The sequence below is a fragment of the Pholis gunnellus genome, assembly GCF_910591455.1.
Source record: "Pholis gunnellus genome assembly, chromosome: 6".
Lineage (NCBI taxonomy): Eukaryota > Metazoa > Chordata > Actinopteri > Perciformes > Pholidae > Pholis > Pholis gunnellus.
The window spans coordinates 27,710,203-27,735,136 of NC_136532.1; the positions used below are offsets into that span (position 1 = coordinate 27,710,203).

The following is a 24,934-nucleotide window of genomic DNA, read 5'->3' on the forward strand; positions in this document are numbered from 1 at the left end:
TCTCTCTCTCTCTCTCTCTCTCTCTCTCTCTCTCTCTCTCTCTCTCTCTCTCTCTCTCTCTCTCTCTCTCTCTCTCTCTCTCTCTCTCTCTCTCTCTCTCTCTCTCTCTCTCTCTCTCTCTCTCTCTCTCTCTCTCTCTCTCATGAACAACATGTGAGCGTTCAAGCTGAGATCAGAACAGAGCTGCTACTATGGACCACTTCATTCTATCAAACATCTGGACCTTTCTCAAACATATAACGTTGTTGTCATGAATGTGATCGATGTGACGGTTGCAGCTCTTTATCAGCCTCAAAGTCACTGCAGGCCTCAAGTCCACATTACAAAGAACAAACATCTAAACCCACACGCTTCCTGCCTCCTCAACATGAACTTCTAGTCTGATATTCAATCATATGATGAACTTTGAGACCAACAACATCTTAGTTTTATTAACACCAGCCGTCCTCAGAGCGTTTCATTCTCCACTTTAAAGGATGTTAATCTGAATATCTCTGAGACAAACTAGAGACGTGAAGACTTCTTCTGAAACAGATTATTTGAAGGAAAAGAAACGTAAAGAATAAAACGTTTTAATACAAAACAAGTATTTGACCAGCAACCTGTCACATGATCGGAGCTCGACGAATCAGGAAAGGACACGTCACGACAGGAAGTGAATGAAGTGATCTACTTCCTCGTTTTCAAACGTCTCCGTTTTAAAAGGTCTGAAACGCTGCGTGGTCTCTGGACGTAAACGTAGTGAAGGTTATGGGATTTAAAACAATAGAAGGCGTCAGTGTGGGCGGAGCCATAGACACACTGGATATAAAACAATAGAAGGCGTCAGTGTGGGCGGAGCCATAGACACACTGGATATAAAACAATAGAAGTGTGAGCGGTGGTCTCACCAGGGGCTGATCCTCATGAAGGGGATCGGGGCGCAGGTGAAGAACACCGTCATTAGGAGGAACGACTTCCTGCCCCAGATGTCCGACAGAGCGCCAATCAGAGGAGCCGACAGAAACGACAGGAAGCCCTGAAACAGGAAGACAAACACACACAAAAATGTGAGAATATGTAAACATTTAAGAGTCAAAATGGTCATGAGTTGATTTTATCTTGAAGAGCTGTAACAACTTATTCATCAAAAGAAAAATAATCAAAACTATTTTCATAATTTTCAGCAAAAATCCCAACAAATAATCCTCAAATGGCCTCACATGATAGAAAGATGAATGTTCTCTTGTGCTGCAGAGATTAAACCTTTAAATCAAGAAAATAATCTGCAAGTTTATCAATAAAGAATTTATAGTTTGGATATTTTATATTTTTGTCAGACAGAGACGAGAAGAAAAGGTCGAGGAGATAATGATGAATGATGTGAGCTTTAACACCTGGACCACCTGAACCACCTGGACCACCAGGACCACCAGAACCACCTGAACCACCTGAACCACCTGAACCACCTGAACCACCAGAACCACCAGAACCACCAGGACCACCTGAACCACCGTCTAATCAGAGACGTCACGACACCAGAAAATGTAGTTGTCATAGCAGTGATAAAAAACTAAAAGAACACAATAAATCCTGGACTTCAACATACCTTTCTTTATTTTTTATAGTTTGCATTGTGGTTTGTGCTAAATGTATCATTTATCACCAATGAGACGCCTCAAGTTTCTCTCCAAAACAAACCTAACTAATGTTACACATGAACTCATCATTTACATCCACTCAATACTCATTTTACTGAGCAGAGCTTGAACGACTCATTATGGAACCCAATGAAACCTCTGTTAGCGTTAGCTCTTCATTTAGTCCAGCAAGACTGTGCTGCCCACCAGCTGCTGTCAGCTAACGTTAACTAGCTCTCCTCCTGCTAACAGCTAACGTTAACTAGCTCTCCTCCTGCTAACAGCTAACGTTAACTAGCTCTCCTCCTGCTAACAGCTAACGTTAACTAGCTCTCCTCCTGCTAACAGCTAACGTTAACTAGCTCTCCTCCTGCTAACAGCTAACGTTGACTAGCTCTCCTCCTGCTAACAGCTAACGTTAACTAGCTCTCCTCCTGCTAACAGCTAACGTTAACTAGCTCTCCTCCTGCTAACAGCTAACGTTAACTAGCTCTCCTCCTGCTAACAGCTAACATTAACTAGCTACCAGTGAGATTTACAGATGTGGGACACAGAGAGCTCTGGTATCAGGATCAGGAGGTGTAGCTCTGGTTCTCCACTTTATATCTGAATTCTGGACTCTGTGGTGGACCTGGTAAAGGCTCCACGTAGCAGAAACACTGTATTCACGTCTCTGCAGCCGACACATGCTAGTAATGATCTTTACATCTCAGCACCGCTGGTTAGTAACTCTGCTGTTGATACGTGCTGCGATACGACTGCTGTATTGAATGTGTGATGAGCGACAGACGTCTGACCTTCACACCGTGAACCAGGCCGTTCATCAGGAACGTGTGCTGAGGAAACGTCTCATGGAGGACCTGAAACCACAAACACAGCTCAGTACAGCAAGGAAATGTTTGCTTTCTTTACTGAAGATGTTCGTGTCTCATGTGACATCAAACGTGTGTAAAAGGTAGAAAGTCAACTTTATTCAGGAACAAAACGATCGTCTCTGAAAGCTTCACCAGCTTGTGCTTTCCTGTCTCAGACTAGAATCGACTGTGAGGTGGTTTTAGTGGATCTGCTCCTCAAACTGGACTTTATCTGGTCTGTGAGAGGTTTCCTCAGAGAGCTGATTGAATATGTTAACATTAGAAACAGATCAGTTCAGATAAACGACGAGACGATCCTCTGTGTGACCTCTGGAGCGCTCAGTCCACCAACATCTATCTGGTGGTTTTTAAAGCTCTCTTTCATGCCGAATGATTCAATGAACTCATCGATTAGTCGACTAAAGTCTTTGCTCGAGGACAGCTTCGGTCTTTTTTACGCTCCTGTGAATTCCATAACATATTGATCTTCTACTTGTTGTAAACTTATGAGGTCTTTGTTGTATTTGTCTGAAAGTGTCTACAGACACAAAGCTAAACCTTTCATTGAGTGCTTAACCTTTAATACAAGAAGACGGGATTGTTTATATGAAAAGGACAGAGACATGTGACCAGCTGACTGGAAGACCTTCTCCTTCATGAAGCCGTGTGTGTGTGTGTGTGTGTGTGTGTGTGTGTGTGTGTGTGTGTGTGTGTGTGTGCGTGCTCACGGTCAGCATGGGCGTGGTCAGCAGCCCCCAGGCGAAGAACTCCAGGAAGATCACCACCACGGCGTGAGTCACTGTGGCTCGGCCTCGTTGCTGCAGAGAGAAGAAGAAGAACATTAAGTATTCGTCTGAGGGCTGAATCCACTTCCTGTCGTCCAACAGGACCGCTCACCGCTCTCACTCACACACAAAGATCTCCAACGGTTCATCCAGAAGGTTTCTCTCGTAGTTCTTAATTTAAGATGCTGGATAAGACGTTTAAAAAGCTACAGACGCTAAACCTGCAGTGATGATTGATTTTCAGGTTAAACTTTTAAAATCTGGTATTTCTGTGTAAACGGGTTAATGAAGACGTTTCTGTTCAAAACAACAAGAAGTTCCAGTAGACGGTGAAGTGATCTACGTGTTTGCGTTGATCTCTGCAGACCAAACTGAAATGTGTCACATGTGTGAAGTCACAAAGAAGCTGAGCGGCTCTATTTCAGAGCTGCAACCGCTGGAAGTGAACGTGAAACCGGTTCCACACAAACGATCGGATCTTTGATGCTTTTCTATGTAACTTTATTCATCATGTGTTCATCAGGGACAGAGCACATCTCAGTGTAAATGTGAGTTATCTCTGTGGGCTGGTTATGATCAACACCATGCTACAGCGAGCTACGATCTTAACACTGTGCTTCACAATATAACACAATGATGATACAACAGAATCAAATAAATCAATACAGCACATGAGGTAATATGATCATTTCTGCTTTCTTTTAGTCTGCTGATGGGACGAAACAAGACATTTAAAAAGTTGATTAATCAAATAAATGCCAGATTACAAACTATGAATGTCATGTGAGCAGCAGCCTGAGGAGGTCAATGTGTTTTTATCTCACAACAAATAGTCCTGAGAAAGTTTATATCTGGAAATTAACTTACTGACATTCACATGATGCGTTCACTGACCCATGTGTCTCACTCTACGAGCTCATACAACACAGTAGGAGGTACACAAAGAGCTGGCCTGTTTTAAATGCTAACATACCAGCTATGGAGGAAACCACTACATGAGAATGTATCAGAAGAAAACAATCCTCTTTAAAAACACATCCAGCACTGTTCAGTCCTGTTGTTTACTTTGTCAACAAACCGTTTTCAGTTCACATCTGAACTTCATTTCTCTGGCGTTCTGACCCGTTAAACAGCACAGCTAACTAACGCTAGTTATTAACGTTCACCTGAGGTAAACAGGTGCTAGCTTAGCTAGAAGAACTAGTTAGCTAGCTTAAGTCTAGTTAGCTAACTAGTTATTAACGTTTACCTGTATACGATATATATATATATCTCTCTCTCTATATAGAGAGAGAGAGAGAGAGAGAGAGAGAGAGAGAGAGAGAGAGAGAGAGAGAGAGAGAGAGAGAGAGAGAGAGAGAGAGACAGAATAATGTTAGTAGCTACTAGCTAGCTAAACTACTGTTTAGCTGGCTAGTAGCACTTAATGTACAGCTAGCTAACAGCCATGACAGCACATTCCAACTGCTGTCAACTGATTAGCTTCATGTTAGCTAGGCTAGCTGTTGCTAACCGGCCGATGCTAAGCGCTATATTCTCACCGGGCTCCGGACCAACATGATGTCGTTGGCCTCCTCGATGGCGGTGGTTTTCCCCCGGATCATCTCACATCTTTCCGTAACGATCTTCACATCCAGTCCCCGTGTCTCGGCATCCTCCGGAGGGTTCTCCGTCTCTTCCAGGGCGAATTATAGCTAGCTTAGCGTTAGTTTACGTGTCTATCGCTATCATGGACTTTTATAACGGCGGTAACTACAGCAGCTCGTCGGCTTTTTACCCCCCCCACAAAACAAAAAATTCCTCCGCTCTGATTGTAATGTAACAGTTTGTCACCATGTTTTAATCAACGGAGTTCCCCGGTAAACCGTTCATCTGATACTCTTTAAACGCGTTTAAACACCGCCCTTACGGGTGTACCGGCTCTGGTAGAAAAACGAACGCCTTTTGATCTAACCAAAAGACTTCTTCTTTGAGCTTTATTGGCGGTTGGCAAACAATGAATTGGTGCATTACCGCAACCAACTGGTCTGGAGTGTAACTCAAGATGTCTAGTACTTATAATTTAGTATATAAAATAAATAAAATAAATAAAATAAATAAAATAAATAAAATAAATAAAATAAAACTGGCTCACAGGCTCAGTTTATACGTTTACGCCCCTTTATAGATATGTATTGAGTAGAGCGCGCCCCCTGCTGGGCTGCCGGCTACACTACAATGCAGTTTTATTTAACACGCATGAAGCAGACGGTAACGTTAAATGAATTTAAACAAAATCCAAATGTTGTTAAATGATTCTGCTGTAAGAAAATAAGAAAAAAAACTGAGAAGACAGAGAATCTCAGTATTTGGCAGGAAGACACGGCAGCAAACCGAGCGGTCAACATTCTGCGGGATCACTATTTAGCAAGAGGTTGTTTTTTTTGCTTCAATGCAAACAATCAGCAGCGTCAAGGCAACCGGTAGGCCTGGTAGAGAGCACACTTCCGGTTAGAATTATCACAAAATAAAAGCCTTTAGAAGCGCGGAACAGTTGACGTTTTTTAATTAGAGTGAACACGAAGATTTTGGTGGATACAACAAACACAGTGAGAGAAAATAAAAGTACAACAAAGCACTGCAAAGGTCAAGAAACATAAACAGAGAATAAAAAGAAATGTAGAATAAAAATGTGAAAATTCTTGAACATTTGAACGAAACAGGTTTAATATCCGGAATATAACTTCTTTATTGAGTCAATTTAGTTTGTTAGTTATTAATTCATTAATTCATGTATTTATTACGTAATCCCACTCCGGTACGTTAGGTGGCGACAGTAGTATTAAAAGAAGAAGAAGAAGAAGTACCCGGATCTTCCGCATCTGAGGGGCCCAGAGAGCACGCGCGCTGACCGTTTCATTGCTGCGCGTAACTGAGGTAAATAACAATAATAACTCAACTTAAAGTCATAAACTACCGATACAAGTACGAGGTAACGTGATACCCGGAAGGTTACTACGTTTCTCTTCATCAATCAGACAAAGTATCACAGTACATGAGTACATGTGCACTCTCATGTTTTAGTATTGACAACTAGCCAAACAATGTAGATGACCCAGTGATGGAAGAAGTACTCAGTTACTGAGGTAAAAGTACAAATACTGCGATGTAAAAATACTCCAGTATTATCAGCTTCATGTAGTTCAAGTATACTTGTTTTAATGTATACAAATCTTGCAAACACATAATAAAGTACTTTGTGTACTTCTACTTCTTTATTTAAAACACGTGTTTGTGGTTGTACTGCCTCGTGTGGCTGAGATGAGTATTACAACAACACACGAACGCTCACTCATTCTTTAGAGTTTTAACATTTTAAATGTGTGTTTACATGACGTCACAGAATAGAAACATGGTAAAAATACACAAAAACTAAAATCACCTTTTAAAAAAAAATCTTTACAGAAAGAAGTTAATTAAAATGCCGTCTTGTGTCGCCTTCAACTGTGTGACGAGAACCGACCGCAGCGGATCCAAAGTTCCTCTGTTCCGGTATGTGACCATACATGTTTATAAGATATTTATTAGTTTGTATTTATTTATTATTCAGGCTAACGCTAGCTAGCTGAATTACACAGTTAAAGAAGTGAACATTTACGCTGTGAATGATTAAACACATATAAATGATGCGTTCACGTGCACACCGATGTTCACGTTGTTCGATTTGGGAAGTTTTTCTTCAGACTTTTGTGAACACAACATGGAAACCACGAAGAAGTGTTGAAAACAATCATCATCAATGTTGAAACAACATGAAAGCTGTTTCTAGTGTGTTCATTAAACCCTCTAAAGTATTGTTTACCTGATGTGTTATCGGGGTTAACGCGAATAAACAACGTTGAGGTATTCGACCTCATCATGAGATGTTTGTACCACTGAACGCGTTGGACTCTGCAGGTTTCCACACCGCCACCAGGCGAGGATGCGTCTGTGGGTCGCCGGCGTCAAACGCAAGAACTGGGAGCCGTCGGCCGACTCCCGCATCTGTGCTCTGCATTTCACCAACGCGTGTTTCCACGGCGCCGCGGGGAGAAGAAGACGACTGAACGCGACCGCCGTCCCGACCGTGTTCAGCTTTTCCCGCGACAGCGGCGGCAGAACGTCCACGACCCGGGAGCAGAGGGTCCTCGGCGAGGTCAGCGACCCGGTTTACCTGGACCATCCGTACTGCGGCGTGGCCGTCGACGACCCCTCCGCCTCTGGAGAAGTCCCGTCTACGGAGGTGAGCGGTGCCGCTAACGACGACCGGCGGCACGAGACGACCGAGCGGGAAGGCGACCGCGTCGGAGAGGAGTCGCCTGTCGACGTTCCGGCCTCCGCCGAACAAATAGGTCCCGGAGAATCTCCCGATCCTCGCGTCGCGTTGCACAAGTTACATGTCGCGGTTCAGACGACGGGGAGAAAACTGGTCACCTGCCGTCAGAGGCTACGATCAGAGAAACAGAAGACCAGACGGTTGAGTCTGAGGACTTCCGGGTTGACCGGAGTCGTCCGCGAGCTGCAGCACAAACTGAGAACAACGAGACAAAATACAAAGACGGCGGCTTCGTCTGATGGGGAGGCGGAGCCTGAAGCTCTGCTGTGTAGCAGCAATCTAACAGCACCATGAACTACATCTCTGCTGCACACTGTTCCTTCAATTCATGTTGAGTCAGAAGCTCCTGACTCGTTTCTTATTGTTTCATGATGTGGATTTAATGAAGTCTTGTGTTTTGTGCAAATACAATTTGAGCGCTGATGACCTGAGAAAAGCTTCCTGTTTTTAATAACGCTCACATTTAAATGTCGTTCTTCTGGGTCTGAGGAGGATTCTGGACTCCGTAGGAGTGAACTAACTGAAGAAGAAGAACATAGTGCAACAATAAAACATGAAGAAGAAGAATTCAGAGGTTGGGAATAGTTTGGGGTACCTGCACATTAGGGATTAAAGGGTTATGAATTAGCATTCAAAGTATTAAATGTGAGGCGGATAACGGACATTTGGTATCGCAGTAATCCCACCAGTTTAAATAAGACCATCTCTCTATCGGGAAAAGTAATTATCACACACGTCCTTATTGTATTATAACTGAAAATGCTGAATATAATAAGACCGTGTTATAACAGAACATAATAAACTGTCAAATATATTAAAGAACGGGCGAGAGAGACAAAGGATACCAGAAACAAATGGAGGTAAAGGTAACTCAGAGAGTTATTACGTTTCTTTATAAACACCATTTGTAATATCTATTTTAAAATATCTATACATATAAATAAATAAATATATTTAAATATATATATTAATATTTATACTTATTTCTATAAATACATTTTAATATATATACTGTATTTAAATGAATATATTTATCTATCTATATTTAAATATTTATTTATATATGTTTAAATGTATTTATTTATTTAAATATATATTTTAAATGATTATTATTACAACGGACTAGTATAAACTGGTCTACATACTCCGGTACGACAGGTGGCGCTATGCACCTTAAAAATGTTGTCGTTGCAAACCTGCCAACAAAAAAAAAAGGAGGAAGAAGAAGACGGAAAAAATCAATCGCAACCAAAAAAATTCGCGCTTTTATTTTGGAGGGCCGCGCCGCCTTGACTTCCGCCGTCCCCTCCATCTTTAAGCACGGCTAGCTTGACGCAGCGGCTCGAGAACCCCCAAACGGGAGGCAGAGCGGATCAATTTTGGGAGCCACGGCGGTTGATCGGGATTATGCGGCGACGCTGACTGCTGTACCGGTAAGAAGCACTGACGAACGAGCCGGTTACCGGGCCGTATGCTCGTCCGGTTTTTAACGTTTTTACCGTAAAATGCAGCTAGCTTAGCGCCTCTGCTTCCCCTCTCCCTTTGTTCGCTTGCGCCTTTTTTTTTTTTTTTTACCCTGATGCGGTTTTTTGTTTTTTTTTGTAAATACTGGCGCAATATGGCCGCCGCCTGGAGACTGGACCAACTGCCTGTGTGCACACATTTATACATGTAGGAGCTCAGCCAGCCTTACGTTACGTGGTGGTCAGTTAGTGAGCAGGAGGAGCAGGAGGAGGAGGAGGAAGGTAAACTGTGACCTCTGAGGTGGTCATCTTCATCATCTTCATCATCTTCATCATCTTCATCAACAGCCAAAACAAGCAGCTTCAGTTCATATGAAGAGAAACACGTTAATGACCCCATGCTGTTAGTGTAATGTGAGACACACACACACACACACCTACAGACACACACACACACTGCTCCTCCTGCTACAGACAGACAGACACACACACACATCTACAGACACACACACCTATACACACACCTACAGACACACACACACATATATATACACACTTACACACACCTACAGACACACACGCCTATACATACAGACACACACACATATACACACTAACAGACACACACAGATCCTCATCATCCTCAGTGTGTTGATGATGAAGAACCTCTGATGTCTCACAGTGAGACTTTATATTATATCATGTAAATAGAAACTACTGAGGAAGAGGAGGAGGAGGGCCGGTTTTATCCTAAATATCAAATGTAATATTAGTTCTATTCTATTTAAAGCTTAAAGATCTTTTCAGGTGAAGAACGCGTCAGTTTGTCGTCTTTAGTGAACTACGTCTCTCACGATGCTAATGAGCTAGCGTAGCTTTGTTTATGAGTCATGAAGAAGGAGAAGGAGGAGTGAGGAGTGAGGCATCTCCTCAGACACTTTTAGGGTTTTACAGTTTTATGACAAACTAAAACAGTGTAACCCGGGTCTGGTAGGTCCTGGTCTGACCCTGGTCTGGTAGTTCCTGCGTTGATCCTGGTCTGATAGATCCTGGTCTGGTTGATCCTGGTCTGGTTGCTGCATGTGATCATGTAGTTCAACAGGTCTGTTGTTTCTGATGTTCTACTGAAAGTTCTGCTCAGTTTACCTCTCTCTGTCTCTCTCTCTCTCTCTCTCTCTCTCTCTCTGTCGCTCTCTCTCTCTCTCTCTCCTATAATATTAACGTGTTATAATAATAGTGGTTAAAGTCAAAACTCTGTCTTTATTATTAAACTGGAATATTTTTGGGTTTGGGGACAAAACGAGACATTTAAAGACAAAAGCGTGGAGTAAAACATGTAATAACCTGTTAAACATGTAATAACCCGATAATAACCTGTTAAACGTGTAATAACCCAGTAATAACCTGTTAAACGTGTAATAACCCGGTAATAACCTGTTAAACATGTAATAACCCGGTAATAACCTGTTAAACGCGTAATAACCCGTTTTTCTTCCTCAGGCTGAACACTCGCGTCCATCAGCTGTGACGTCGCCTCAGTCTCCAGGTGTTAGTCTGCACCCAGCCTGTATGCAGCCTGTCCAGGGTCCGGCCTAGTTCCTGGTGCTCCTCTCCCGCCACCTCCTCCCTCCTTTCCCTTCCCTCCTCCTCCTCCCCCCTCCCTTTCCCTCCACCCCCCCCTCCCTCCCTCCCTCCCTCCCTAACCCCTTCCATCCACCCCCACCCCCCCCTCACATCTACCGACCCCCCCCCCCCCCCCCCAGCGTTTAGTCTGGACCGGCGGCCTGGCTGGCTGCCCCCCTTACAGGTGGATGAATGAAGACCCCATTCAAGAGCCCAGGGGCCCCGCGGCCCCCCCGAGCAGACGGGGGTGAGTCAGTTCTGAGTGATGTTTGGGAATTTAGTTGGCTTGTTTTCCACATTAAAACGTTTCCCGAGGCGTCCTTGAATGCACCACCTGGTCAGTGACGGATGCTGCGTTTGTGTGTTTCAGGACATTCTGGCGTTTCTGCAAACATGATGAAGAAGAAGAACTCTCACAAGTAAGTGTGACGGATCTAATGTCTGGAGTTATGAACCCTCTGAACACCAAAACGGTTTCAGGGTGTTTCTCCCCTCTCTGTGGTGAAGTTATCTTTCTCATCCTCCTCTTCTTCATTTGTCTTCATCGGTTTCTTTCTTCTTCTCTCCCTGCAGGAAACAGAGGACCAGCGTTGGTCCCAGTAAGACTCTGGCTCAGCCCAGAAGGAACATAGTGGGCTGCAGGATCCAGCACATCTGGAAGGAGGGCAGTAAGTAGGATTTAAACACACATGAAAAGAGTTAAAACAACAATATAAGACTTCAAAGAGTCCAAAACAACGACACAGGAAATGACTACAAAAAGACACAAAACAACTGCAAAGAGACACAAAACAACTGCAAAGAGACACAAAACAACTACACAGAGACACAAAACAACTGCAAAGAGACACAAAACAACTGCAAAAAGACACAAAACAACTACACAGAGACACAAAACAACTGCAAAGAGACACAAAACAACTACAAAGAGACACAAAACAACTGCAAAGAGACACAAAACAACTACACAGAGACACAAAACAACTGCAAAGAGACACAAAACAACTGCAAAGAGACACAAAACAACTGCACAGAGACACAAAACAACTACAAAGAGACACAAAACAACTACAAAGAGACACAAAACAACTACAAAGAGACAGAATAATGAAATGAGCTGGTCAGTCGTGTCTTCTTGCGTAGAGGATGAAGCTCTGAGGCAATGTTGTGATTTTGCTTCAGATCAAAAATACGTTCCGGCTTTAATATTTGGGAGTTTGAAAGTTCTCCATCAGAGTCTCGGTTAATAATGAATCCGTCCTGTGCGTGTCTTGCCTCCTCTCAGGTAAGTCGTCCCAGTGGAAGGGGACGGTTTTGGACCAGGTCCCCGTCAACCCGTCGCTCTACCTGATCAAATACGACGGCTTCGACTGCATCTACGGCCTGGAGCTGTACAGCGATGAGAGGGTGGTGGGGCTGGAGGTCCTGCCCGACAGAGTGGGTGAGGAGCTCAATATGAATCATCACTGTTATTATTCATATCATCCACTTCTTCATTGTTATTTTTTCACGATAACCATTGTTTTGTTGTTTTAATTAATTTATCGTCTAAATGTGTGTTTGCGTCACTGGAGGACGTGAAGGAGGGAGGAGACAAGGGCACAAGTGGAGGAGTAGTGACTTCCCTTGTGTCTGTAATATTAGCTTTAATGAAAAGCGTTAACCCGCCTCCTCTGCCTCTCTGCGGTCGCTGCAGCTCCGGCCCGCGTGAGCGACTCCATGCTGGCGGAGACGATGATCGGCAAAGCGGTGGAGCACATGTTCGAGACGGAGGACGGGCCGAAGGAGGAGTGGAGGGGGATGGTGCTGGCCCGAGCCCCCATCATGACCGCCTGGTTCTACATCACCTACGAGAAGGACCCGGTCCTCTACATGTACCAGCTGCTGGACGACTACAAGGAGGGAGACCTGCGCATCATGCCCGACTCCAGTGAGTTCTACTGGGAACCAAATACACAGTGTGAATACATGAGGATATTACATGGCTAGGGGGCTAGGAGGTTGAAAGGACCAGGAGACAAACCTCCAGTTCTTCAGAGCTTCATGTGTTAAAGCTGCATTCTCTCTAGTGTCCACCAGGGGGCGACTCCTCTGGTTGTATAGAAGTCTATGAGAAAATGACTCTACTTCTCTCTTGATTTATTACCTCAGTAAACGTTGTAACCCTGTCTTCCTCTCGGCAGACGACAGCGTGGCGACGGAGCGGGAACCCGGCGAGGTGGTGGACAGCCTGGTGGGCAAACAGGTGGAGTACGCCAAGGAGGACGGCGGGAAGCGGTCGGGCATGGTGATCCACCAGGTGGAGGCCAAGCCCTCCGTCTACTTCATCAAGTTCGACGACGACTTTCACATCTACGTCTACGACCTGGTCAAGACCTCCTAAGACCAGAACGCCTGGTCCAGGACACCCCCCCCCCCCCCCCCCCCCTTTCCCCAAAAAAGACTTACTGAGACCTGCTTAGACCCAACAAACCCCCCCCAGTGAAGAAAAACTACAACTCCACGAACTCTAGTGACACTGAGACAGATGATATCATTCTTTACTCTTTCTTTTATGAAACGCCTTAAAACAAGAGAAACATACATGGTTATGTAAGCCCCGCCCCCTCACCGAGACAGGAAGACTACAACCGAGACAGGAAGACTACAACCGAGACGGGAAGACTACGACCGAGACGAGTCATCTTGTCGTTCATCATAAGTGTCCAGACTTGGGAAGCTTCCTGGTTCGAGCGCCCCCAAAGAAGACCAGCGACCCCGTCTTATTTGGAGTAAACCTGGAACATTTGTGGCAATAATAAACAGAAATGTGGCTAAAAATCGAAAACAACAAATTAAATCTGGTTCAGTTTCAAAAACTTCTGCGAGGATCCGATTCCTGAGGTCCTCAAATATCGTTGGCTCCAGAGTCAAAGCAGGTCTGGAACTGTTTCAAGTGAAACCATTTCAGACCGCCGTGGGGGGGCGGGGGGGAGGGGGGGATTGGCAGTTGGTCCGGTCTGAGTCTGCGGTGGATAATGAAGGACCGGGTCAAATGAAGGACCGGGTCTTCGGGAAGACGGAAAGCTGAACCGATCGTCTGTCTCCGTCTGTATTTATAGAGAAGGTCTACGTTGGTCTTCTCTGCTGTTAGAGGTCACATGGGAGGAAGTCGTCCAATCACAGAGCAGTTTACTGACCCCGCCTCCCTGCAGGTTCACCTGTAGACGAACAAAAACCAGACCACATGAGACTTTTTGTTTTATTTTCCATTCTTTTAGCGTTTCCTACATTACCCACAATGACTCATGACGTCAGACAATGGGAGAGGCCGCACCAGTTAGCCGCAGAAGGAATGCTAACGAGCTAACGAGCTAAGTGTCAAGACGCTCGACAACCAGGAAGATGATGAAATATGTTGTTTTTTTTACGAGTTCTGTCCGGGTTCAGGTCAAAGGAACACGGCTGCACTTTTTGGGAAATCCTCTCGTTGGTCAATATCAGTTTATAACATGTTTATAACTCACTACGATGTAGTTTTAGTGGATGTGAGTGTGTGTTAATGTTCAGTACTTGTCAATTTCTCCTTGTATCAGCTTACAACTACATTTTAGTGTGTTATGAACCCTTTATTACATGTTTATAAGCTGTTTATAAAGTGTTAATTAAGGTTAATCTTGAAGCATTTCCCAGAATGTCAGAATGTTCCTTTTTAATGTCTTCTCTCGGACACCTGATGCAGTATTGATCCGTTCTAATTAGTTTAATAAAACCCCAAAATCTGTAGCAGTCGTCATAATACCCCCCCCCCCCTCAGCGGCGCTGTCTTCTGATTGGCTGACCTCCATCAGAAGGTGTGTTTCAGACAGAGAACCAGGGATCCAGTGTTGATTTATCGATGTTCTTCTTCTCCTGCTCATATCTGTACAGTTTGTTCTCTTGTTGATATGTTTATATGAGCCGGCACATACAGACTCTTCTTCTCTTTGTACATTATCTCTTCTTCTGCTCCGTGTTGACTGTTTATGACCCGGTTACATGTCGGAAGATGAAAGTGAAGATTTTATCCCCGTTTTATTTCTATCAGCTGTTAGCGGCGTCTCTCCTCTTCTTCACGGAGCGCTTCGATCTTTAGAACCGCTAGAACTCAAGTCAGAGGTGTTTATGGAAGAAACTCCATCTCCCACAATCCTGTGTGCTCGTAGCTTGATGTAGCTCCACCCCACCGGTGACATCACCGTTAGCAGCCATGTTGCCTGATTCCACGTCTGCTGTGCCTGAAACACCTGAAAGGAAAACATATTTCAGAGGTTTTCTCACTCCGGGTCCCGGAGTCCGGTTTCAATCTAGAACGTTCCTGATTCTTGGGTTCCGTCACATTTTGGTTCTGCTGAAGTCCGAAGTTGCCGTAAAGTTAGTTTTAGCGTTTGTGTGTTTCTCGAGAGTCTGTCTAGAACCCTCTGCTGACGGGAACCGCACGGCTTCAGACACTAGAACGTGGAACCCCACACGCATTCTAGAACCGTCCATCTCCACTCTAGAACCCATTTCATGCTTCTCATCCCGAAATCATTTAGTTGAAGACGTTTAACGTTCTGCGTCAGGTTCTACAGGGTTCTAGAGTCGTTCCTCACATGTTTTTTGTCCTTTTTTGAATAAACTGCTAAAAATTTGAGAACACAGACTTGAATATTCTAGAACGCGTGTTTTTCACGTCGGAACCTCGCGCTCTGGATTTACAGAACTCGTGTAGATTCTGTGGAACGTGGAACCACACACACATTTAAATCGGTGGTTCTGACTCTAGAGTGGTTTGAGTGGAACACGTCTCGTCTGAACACGTTTGACGTTCTAGAACTCTTGTTCTAGAATCATTTCAGCACATTTTCCTCACTGTTCTAGAATATTTTTTTAATATATATTTTATGTCCCTTATTAAAATACACAAATTCTAGAACACGAAGACTTTGAGGTTCTCGAACAAACAGTAAAATAAACGTAAACACGGCAACATGTTGACGTCTGACGTCAGAACGAATCGTTTGGCGACGAGAAGGAAAAGATACAAATATTCACGGTTCTTACAGTCGGGTGTGTGTTTGATCTGTGTTAACCTGGATACCCACAATGCACCTGGCTCCAGGCTCGATGAACCAGGGGACGTTCAGTCAGACTCCTGGATGGGGGGGGGGGTCTTCAGCCTCCGTGATGCGTTCAGGAGGCGACACGTCGGTCGTATTTTACACAAAAACATTGATCTGGTGTGTGTGTGTGTGTGTGTATATATGACTGTGTATATGAGTGAGTGTGTGTGTCGATGGGCCCCTGTTAGAGCAGTGTTGTTTTTGCATGCCTATATACAGCTCGGTGTAAATCGATGTGAGTTGCATGTGTTTGTGTTTCCGTGTGGTTCTTGGGTTCTTGGGTTCTTCGGCTGACTTCTGTCTCTCGTGGCTTTCGGTGCCTCTCCTTTAGGTTTTCTCAGATTTCTGTTGTTTCTTTGTTTCTTTGTTTCTCTGTGTCCCAGAGGCTGCTGCTGCTGTTTGTGGGGTTATTGAGCAAAAGAGAGAAAACAGAGCGTCTGCTGTTTGTGGCGGATCGTCCCTTTAAAGAGGAGACGAGCTCAACATTTACTAAAATAAACCATTTCTGTCTTTTTCACCCTCGGGTCCGTCTCTGCTTTCTCTTTTATACATTAATGAACTAATACAACGTGAGACACAAAGACAGTTAAATACTGTTATTTATCTATTTATTGATGGACATACCGTGTTTCACATTTAAATATCAGCCTGATGACCGTTCAGTTTATTGTTGTTAAATGTAGAAATTATTTACATGTTTTATATATTCTCTTTTCAAATTGCAGTTCTAAGAAAACATGCAAGAACAAAAAGATATTACATCATGTATATATATATATATATATATTTAAATACAGTTTCTACATATGATGTAATATCTTTTTGTTCTTGTTCTCCTGATGTTTGACATCTACAATTTAAAAAATATATTAATATTTGTACTTTTACTGCAGTAAGATATCTAAATATGTCCTGTATATATATTTACATATATATACAGTATATATATATATATATATATATATATATATATATATATACTGTATATATATATACTGTATATAAGATGTAAACACTTCCTCCACCTCTGGGCTGGTGTATCGAGATAACAACAGGAAAAGGAAGTGACGTTTAAAATATGATTATGTTAATATGAGTGCCGTTTCCCTCCACACCGCCACGCGTCGCTGTTGCTTCACATATTTACAGCCGTCACTCCCACAATGCACCGCTCCAGACAGAGCACAAACTCCCGGATAAACTCTGCTTTCCCGAAGCTTTTAAATCTAAAGACAAACACAAACACTGATGTTTCGTAACGTTAGGGTCACGTGAAGAAGAGCAATAATAAATGTTAAATGTAATAATAATGTGACACCGTGATGCAAAGAGCTGGAGAGGATCTACAGACAGAGTGAGCGCCATCTTTAGCACTGTGATCTTTCTGGTTCATGAGTATGATGATCGGTGCGTTCACGGACTATCCGTGAAAGGTGCAGCCCTCAACTTGTTACGCTCTGCGCCTCAGACCGTCTGACCTGAACCGGAAATCATGACGTAATGTTGAAAGTAACTAAAAGAGCTTCTCTGACATAAACAACACATGTATGTGTACATGAACACATGTAAGAGAATTATTAAACAGAAGAATAACAAAACACAAGAGAATACAAGATAGGACAACAATATAAACATATAATTGTAAAATATAACAAATTAAATATAGATACAAAAAAATAGAGCAAACATAAAAAACAGTACAATTAAAATATAAACATACATAAACAATACAATAACAATAACAATTATTAAACAGAATAGCAATAAGGTGAATACATGATAAAATACAGAAGTACAACATTAAAATAAAATAGAAAAAAGTCAAATACAACAAAGTTTAAACACGAGTAAAAATATGAATATATAATAAATGACCTTCACACCAGAGCCTCGTGGAAACTGACGTAATATTTGAACATGTTATTGAAAATGTTTGTAGAAATAACTTAAAATTAAAAGTAAGTAAAATAGAGCTGGTCGGTTTTTAATTTTCTTTAATTAATATTATTTGGATCCAAAAATCACAATCAGTTTAATCATATAAATATATGAGTTATTATCACAATACTGACTCACAGAATGACTTTTAAATCACTTCTTACAACACGTGTTACACACTGTCGTCGCTCTACTGCTTTATTTTTATTATCTTATTTTACTTAATCCTTTTATTTATCTTTATTTGTATTTCTTAATTTGTTTTTATTGTGTCGACTTTTTTGTCCAGGGTTTAATTATTATCTTAGTTTGTCTGTTTTATTGCTTTTTAAAGGTGCTATATAAATAAAGTAAATAAATACAGTATTTAAATATTTATATTTATATATTCCAGCTCTGGCCTTCAGAGGAACAACATTTACTTTTAGGATTATTTATTCAAAGAACTTCCATTGTTTACTTTCAACATGACGTCATGATTTCCGGTTCAGGTCAGACGGTCTGAGGCGCAGAGCGTAACAAGTTGAGGGCTGCACCTTTCACGGATGGACCGTGAACGCACCGATCATCATATTCATGAACCAGAAAGATCACAGTGCTAAAGACGGCGCTCACTCTGTGTGTAGTTCCTCTCCAGCTCTTTGCATCACGGTGTCACATTATTAGTATTACATCAACATCATGTGTTTAGTTTTAATTTAGAAAATAAAAAACTATTCATACATTTATTAAAATCTCATTCGTTTACAGCAGAATCTTGTTCACGTTTACACATAAAATACTAAACAAATCCAATGAAATAATAAGTAATTGTTATTTGTAGTAGTTAGTAAAACGTCCTTTAAGTTTTGGTTGTTTTTGGTTTTCATTAAAAAACTGGTATTATATGTATATTTAGTACATTTACATCTTTGTATAAAGAAAAAAAAAGTATTGTGGAAAAAGAAAACGTCATGCCAAATCTCGCGATACGTCCTCGCCGCAGTGACGTCACACTACGCCGAGACCACCCATGCAAACAAAGATGGTGGCTCCCTGACCGTCCATGTGGCTCACAGAGACAGAAGAACTCGTTCAGAACTTAATATCAACTCTTTAGACATCAGTAAACACTCAGACGTGTTGGTGGAGCTGAAGCTGCGCACAGATCAAGATGCAACACGACGACGTGAGTTTAATAAATACGTTTATTTAAAGCCGCTAATGTGCTCGGCTAAGTCCTCATGCTAACGTTAGCTTACCGGTAACCGTTTTAAAGAGGATACATGTAGACTATTTAAAACGTGTATATGACACGTGTTGTTTAGTAGTTACAGTAGACTTCTTTACTAACACATACAGGTCGAACTTTAGTGTTTTATTTACGTGTTTACGCGGTTCGACTGTAAGCTAGCTGGGAACGTGAGTCCGCTCCACACGAGTCTGTTTTAATGTCTCACTTCTTTGTAAACACACACACTGTAACCTCATGGCTCTACACACACACACAGACACACACACACTGTAACCTCACACACACACACACACACTGTAACCTCACACACACACACACACACTGTAACCTCACACACTCACACACACTGTAACCTCACACACACACACACACTGTAACCTCACACACACACACACTGTAACCTCACACACACACACACTGTAACCTCACACACACACACACTGTAACCTCACACACACACACACTGTAACCTCACACACACACTGCAGGAGCATCGTGTGCGGACTTCAGTTCTTAGTCCTCTTTTATACGTTTATTATTAATCTGTAAAATAGAGTTTCATATCTCAAGATGGACCCAGTTTGTTTGTCTAATGTGACGTCACACTTTGTTGTAAAAGTCTTTTTTATTTGTATTTATCTCCAACACGTGACTCAGACATGTCGGCAGCACGTTCATCATCTTATGAACTTTTATTTTCACGTTTCTCTTCTGAATATTCTCAGTAAGTTGAGTTTATTAATGAGTGATTATTAGAAATGTAACATATTAATATTATTGTTATAATTATTGTTGTTGTTGCTCTGATGTGTTCAGGTGATCTGGGACATTATTGGAAACCAACAGTTCTGCTCCTTTAAAGTCAAGTAAGTCTCAAACTCCTCTGTTCATTCATTCATTCAGTTCGTTTTATAGCAGCTTGTACTTCTGTATTGTTCATGTGCACCACAGCTACAGAAATACATATAAATACTGTGTGTGTGTGTGTGTGTGTGTGTGTGTGTGTGTGTGTGCGCAGGACTAAGAGTCAGGGCTTCTGTCGGAATGAGTTCAACATCACGGGGTTGTGTAACCGCTCGTCCTGCCCGCTGGCCAACAGCCAGTACGCCACCATCAGAGAGGAGAAAGGTGAGCAGGGTCCTCAACGTGATGAGGATGATCTATAGATCTATATACATATAGATCTATATACTATAGATCTATATAGACGCTGCTGAAGTCTCCTGCAGACCGGTTTGTCCTGAGAGGACTGGTGACGTGTTGTTGTGTCCTCAGGTCAGTGCTTCCTCTACATGAAGGTGATCGAGAGAGCAGCGTTTCCTGCCAGGATGTGGGAGAAGGTGAGCTGCTGCTCTTCATTCTTATGTCTGAACATCTTCACTTGTTCATGTTGCACGTTTAACCTCTACACATGAATACACGTGTGTGTACAGTTCTAATCGTTGTGTGTCTGCAGGTGAAGCTCAGTAAGAACTATGAGAAAGCTCTGGAGATGATCGATGAGAACCTGATCTACTGGCCTCGCTTCATTCGACACAAATGCAAACAACGCTTCACCAAAATCACCCAGTACCTGATCCGCATGCGCAAGCTGGTCCTGAAGAGACAGTGAGTACTGCTGAAGTACTGCAGTACTAGTACACAGTACTAGTGTACTAGTACTGCAGGAAGTAACTGCTCAAATAAGACAATAAAGAGCTTTAGTTTCATTTTAATACGACTTCATCAAACCAGTTTTCCTGAACTTCGTCCTCTGACGTTAAACTTTGTGTTTCAGGAGGAAACTCGTTCCTCTGAGCAGGAAGGTGGAGAGGAGAGAGAAGAGGAAGGAGGTGAGACACACACACACCTACACACACACCTACACACACACACACACACCTACACACACGTCTACACACACACACACACACATCTACACACACACGTCTACACACATCTACACACACACACATCTACACACATCCACACACACACGTCTACACACGTCTACACACGTCTACACACGTCTACACACACACGTCTACACACATCTACACACACACGTCTACACACGTCTACACACGTCTACACACGTCTACACACACACGTCTACACACGTCTACACACGTCTACACACACACGTCTACACACATCTACACACACACGTCTACACGCACACACACACCTACACACATCTACACACACACGTCTACACACATCTACACACACACACGTCTACACACATCTACACACACACGTCTACACACGTCTACACACACACGTCTACACACATCTACACACACACGTCTACACACACACATCTGCACACACACGTCCACACACACACACCTACACACACACACACATCTACACACACGTCTACACACACGTCTACACACACGTCTACACACACACACACGTCTACACACACACATCTGCACACACACACACACGTCTACACACACACACACACGTCTACACACACACACACGTCTACACACACACATCTACACACACGTCTGCACACACACACACATCTACACACACACGTCTACACACGTCTACACACATCTACACACACACGTCTACACGCACACACACACCTACACACATCTACACACACACGTCTACACACATCTACACACACACGTCTACACACACACATCTGCACACACACGTCCACACACACACACCTACACACACACACACATCTACACACACGTCTACACACACGTCTACACACACACACACATCTACACACACACACACACCTACACACACACACACATCTACACACACGTCTACACACACGTCTACACACACACACACACACATCTACACACACGTCTGCACACACACGCACATCTACACACACGTCTACACACACACACACGTCTACACACACACACACGTCTACACACACACACACACGTCTACACACACACATCTACACACACGTCTGCACACACACACACATCTACACACACGTCTACACACACACACACGTCTACACACACACATCTACACACACGTCTGCACACACACACACGTCTACACACACACACACATCTACACACACGTCTACACACACGTCTACACACACACACACACACATCTACACACACACACACGTCTGCACACACACACGCACATCTACACACACGTCTACACACACACACACGTCTACACACACACATCTGCACACACACACACACGTCTACACACACACACACACGTCTACACACACACACACGTCTACACACACACACACGTCTACACACACACACACGTCTACACACACACACACGTCTACACACACACATCTACACACACGTCTGCACACACACACACGTCTACACACACACACACATCTACACACACGTCTACACACACGTCTACACACACACACACACACATCTACACACACACACACGTCTGCACACACACACGCACATCTACACACACGTCTACACACACACACACGTCTACACACACACATCTGCACACACACACACACGTCTACACACACACACACACGTCTACACACACACACACGTCTACACACACACACACACGTCTACACACACACACACGTCTACACACACACATCTACACACACGTCTGCACACACACACACATCTACACACACGTCTACACACACACACACGTCTACACACACACATCTACACACACGTCTGCACACACACACACGTCTACACACACACACACATCTACACACACGTCTACACACACGTCTACACACACACACACACACACACACATCTACACACACACACACGTCTGCACACACACACACACATCTACACACACACACGTACGTTGTTAACTCCTCCCACTGAACCGCTCCCCGTCAGCGTTAACCGTTCCCTGTTCCCCGTCTGCAGGAGAAAGCTCTGATCGCCGCTCAGCTGGACAACGCCATCGAGAAGGAGCTGCTGGAGCGCCTGAAGCAGGGAACGGTGAGACGACCTCGTCCTCAACGCTTCACCACCGCCGCTCACCACGACACACACAATAACGCTGTTCTGTTTTCAGTACGGAGACATCTACAACTTCCCCACACACGCCTTCGACAAAGCTCTGGAGCAGCAGGACGAGGAGAGCGAAGAGGAGGAGGAGGAGGAGGAAGAGGAGGAGGACGAGGTGATGAAGGTCTTCATGTCTGCTGTGTTTGAGTTGATCTGAGTGATGTTAACGAGTCTACTTCCTGTCTGCAGGACGTCGGCAAGAGAGAGTTTGTAGCAGAAGAAGAAGTGGAGGAGAGCGACCTGAGCGACTTCGAGGTAAAAACACACCAGAGAGTCGGAGCTCCGCCTCCTGTGGGCTCGATTTTCAAAATAAAAGTCCTGCTCCTCTATAGAAACGGAACCATGATGACTAGAAGTAGAACACGTCTCTAGTGCAGAACCACAGTTATGACATCAATCATTAACAAGACGAGTTCATTTATTTTATTAATAACAAAGATAATTATTATTTAATTTATTTGAAGACGATTGAAGCTATAAATACACGATTCAAAGTTTAAACGAGTAACAAGTAATTAAAACAAATAGTACGACGTTTGGAAAGTACTAATAAGAAAAACAGTTTCATAGTAAATATGATATCACGTGTTTGAATATTTAATATTTTTAATTTAAACTCCTTTCATGAAACCGTTCAGAGCTTTTAATGTGAAATTCAGAATCTGTCATGAAGCCGTTTATATTTCTAGAAGCTTCTTTTCATCTTTACGACATTAAAACATTGAACTTTAAACTTCTCGTGTGTTTATTGAAGCACTTAGTTTAGATGAGTGGTTATTAAAAATCACTTTAACTCTGATTATAACTTTATTTATAGAACATCAGTCTAATAAATGTATTTATGATGTTTTTAACTGCTTCTTCTCTCAGGACATGAACAAACTGAGGACGAGCAGCGACGAGGAAGAGGAGTCGTCCAGTGAGGATGAGGAGGAGGTGGAGACGAAGACGAAGGCCTCCGGGTCTAAAGGTAAATCTCCGGCCAACGGCTCGGCGGCGAGGAGGAAGCGAGCGTACGTGGAGATCGAGTACGAGACAGAGCCCGCCCCCAAGAGCACAGCCTCGTCGTGATGTCACAGCCCCCTGTGGCCAATCGGACGGTGACGCTCTGCTGAGGACACGCCCCCTCTGCTGAGGACACGCCCCCTCTCTTAATGGACACACAGGACGGATCTGACCTGGAATCAGATGTGAACACCTGAAGTGACTTTATCTTCTGAAGAATAACTGTTGTTTTATTAAATATGGAGTTCGTAAGAAACGGAGGATGTTCGCGTCAATAAATCAATTTTGGAAGAAAATGTAAACCTGCTTAGAGAAATATTTCCAAACTGTTGAAAATACCGTTTTAATTTAAAACATCTACGTTAAAGTGCAAAATAAGACGAACTAAAAGAGAAACTTTATTTATTTTGATGACAAAATACAACATAAAAAAATACTGAAGAAAAACGTCAAAGCTAAAAAACATGAAATCAGTTTGTAGCTCCTGTATTTTATTCAGTTCAGGTTTATTAACAGTGAGGATAAAGTTTAATGTAAAAATGTACTTTTAGTTTTTAGAAAATATCTCCGTGATATTTGAAGTGATTAGATGTCGGAGGTCAAAGGTCGCTGACCTGTTCTAACATAAATGTCTCGGGATGAAATGAAGTGACGACATGATTGTTGGAGGGAGAAAAGAGGTAGAAGGGGGGAAGGGAAGGAATGAAGGGAGGAGGAGGGTTGTAGGAGGCGATCGATGAGCGACTGTTGGGTGAGAGAGAGAGAGAGAGAGAGAGAGAGAGAGAGAGAAGGACCAAAGGAGCGGGTTGGGGGAGGGATGTGAAGACGTGGAAGAGGAAGTGAACGGGTTCGTCGTGCTGAAATACTCTGCAGAGGAAACGAGCCGTGTTCCTGAACTCAGTTTA

The 24,934-nt window shown here is 43.2% G+C and overlaps 4 protein-coding genes across 7 annotated transcripts in view; 3 read left to right on the forward strand and 1 right to left on the reverse strand.

The window, feature by feature from the left end:
* mfsd14bb (major facilitator superfamily domain containing 14Bb) overlaps window positions 1-5,143 on the reverse strand; it is an 11,689-nt gene extending 6,546 nt beyond the window's left edge. For both annotated transcript variants that reach the window (XM_079161530.1, XM_079161529.1), the window contains exons 1-4: window positions 4,800-5,143; window positions 3,202-3,291; window positions 2,417-2,479; window positions 891-1,018 (exon numbers count right to left, since the gene is read on the reverse strand). In XM_079161530.1, coding sequence (XP_079017656.1) covers window positions 891-1,018; window positions 2,417-2,479; window positions 3,202-3,291; window positions 4,800-4,862 — 344 coding nt within the window. In that variant the 5' untranslated portion in view covers window positions 4,863-5,143. The remainder of the gene's footprint in view (window positions 1-890; window positions 1,019-2,416; window positions 2,480-3,201; window positions 3,292-4,799) is intronic.
* Window positions 5,144-6,138: 995 nt separating this feature from the next.
* Window positions 6,139-8,034, forward strand: LOC306697555 (uncharacterized protein). Of its 2 annotated transcripts, XM_079161537.1 has the most exons (3): window positions 6,139-6,174; window positions 6,703-6,789; window positions 7,195-8,034. In XM_079161537.1, the coding sequence occupies exons 2-3, from the start codon at window positions 6,719-6,721 to the stop codon at window positions 7,904-7,906; spliced, it is 783 nt and encodes a 260-aa protein (XP_079017663.1). In that variant the 5' UTR covers window positions 6,139-6,174; window positions 6,703-6,718; the 3' UTR covers window positions 7,907-8,034. The 2 variants fall into 2 exon arrangements, with proteins under 2 accessions (XP_079017663.1, XP_079017664.1); XM_079161538.1 differs by lacking the exon at window positions 6,139-6,174 and having other exon boundaries at window positions 6,398-6,789.
* Window positions 8,035-8,946: 912 nt separating this feature from the next.
* On the forward strand, window positions 8,947-16,332 carry spinb (spindlin b). 2 transcript variants are annotated; one of them, XM_079161536.1, is made up of 8 exons: window positions 8,964-9,045; window positions 10,070-10,177; window positions 10,576-10,945; window positions 11,069-11,117; window positions 11,272-11,366; window positions 11,984-12,139; window positions 12,395-12,628; window positions 12,882-16,332. In XM_079161536.1, exons 3-8 carry the CDS (start codon window positions 10,891-10,893, stop codon window positions 13,079-13,081), a joined length of 789 nt encoding a protein of 262 aa, XP_079017662.1. In that variant the 5' UTR covers window positions 8,964-9,045; window positions 10,070-10,177; window positions 10,576-10,890; the 3' UTR covers window positions 13,082-16,332. The 2 variants fall into 2 exon arrangements, with proteins under 2 accessions (XP_079017661.1, XP_079017662.1); XM_079161535.1 differs by lacking the exon at window positions 10,070-10,177 and having other exon boundaries at window positions 8,947-9,045.
* A 2,442-nt stretch (window positions 16,333-18,774) lies between these two features.
* On the forward strand, window positions 18,775-24,325 carry mak16 (MAK16 homolog). The gene is made up of 10 exons (XM_079161534.1): window positions 18,775-18,927; window positions 19,810-19,859; window positions 20,012-20,121; window positions 20,269-20,333; window positions 20,450-20,601; window positions 20,771-20,825; window positions 22,881-22,955; window positions 23,032-23,139; window positions 23,214-23,279; window positions 23,895-24,325. Exons 1-10 carry the CDS (start codon window positions 18,913-18,915, stop codon window positions 24,093-24,095), a joined length of 897 nt encoding a protein of 298 aa, XP_079017660.1. The 5' UTR covers window positions 18,775-18,912; the 3' UTR covers window positions 24,096-24,325.
* Window positions 24,326-24,934: the final 609 nt, after the last annotated feature.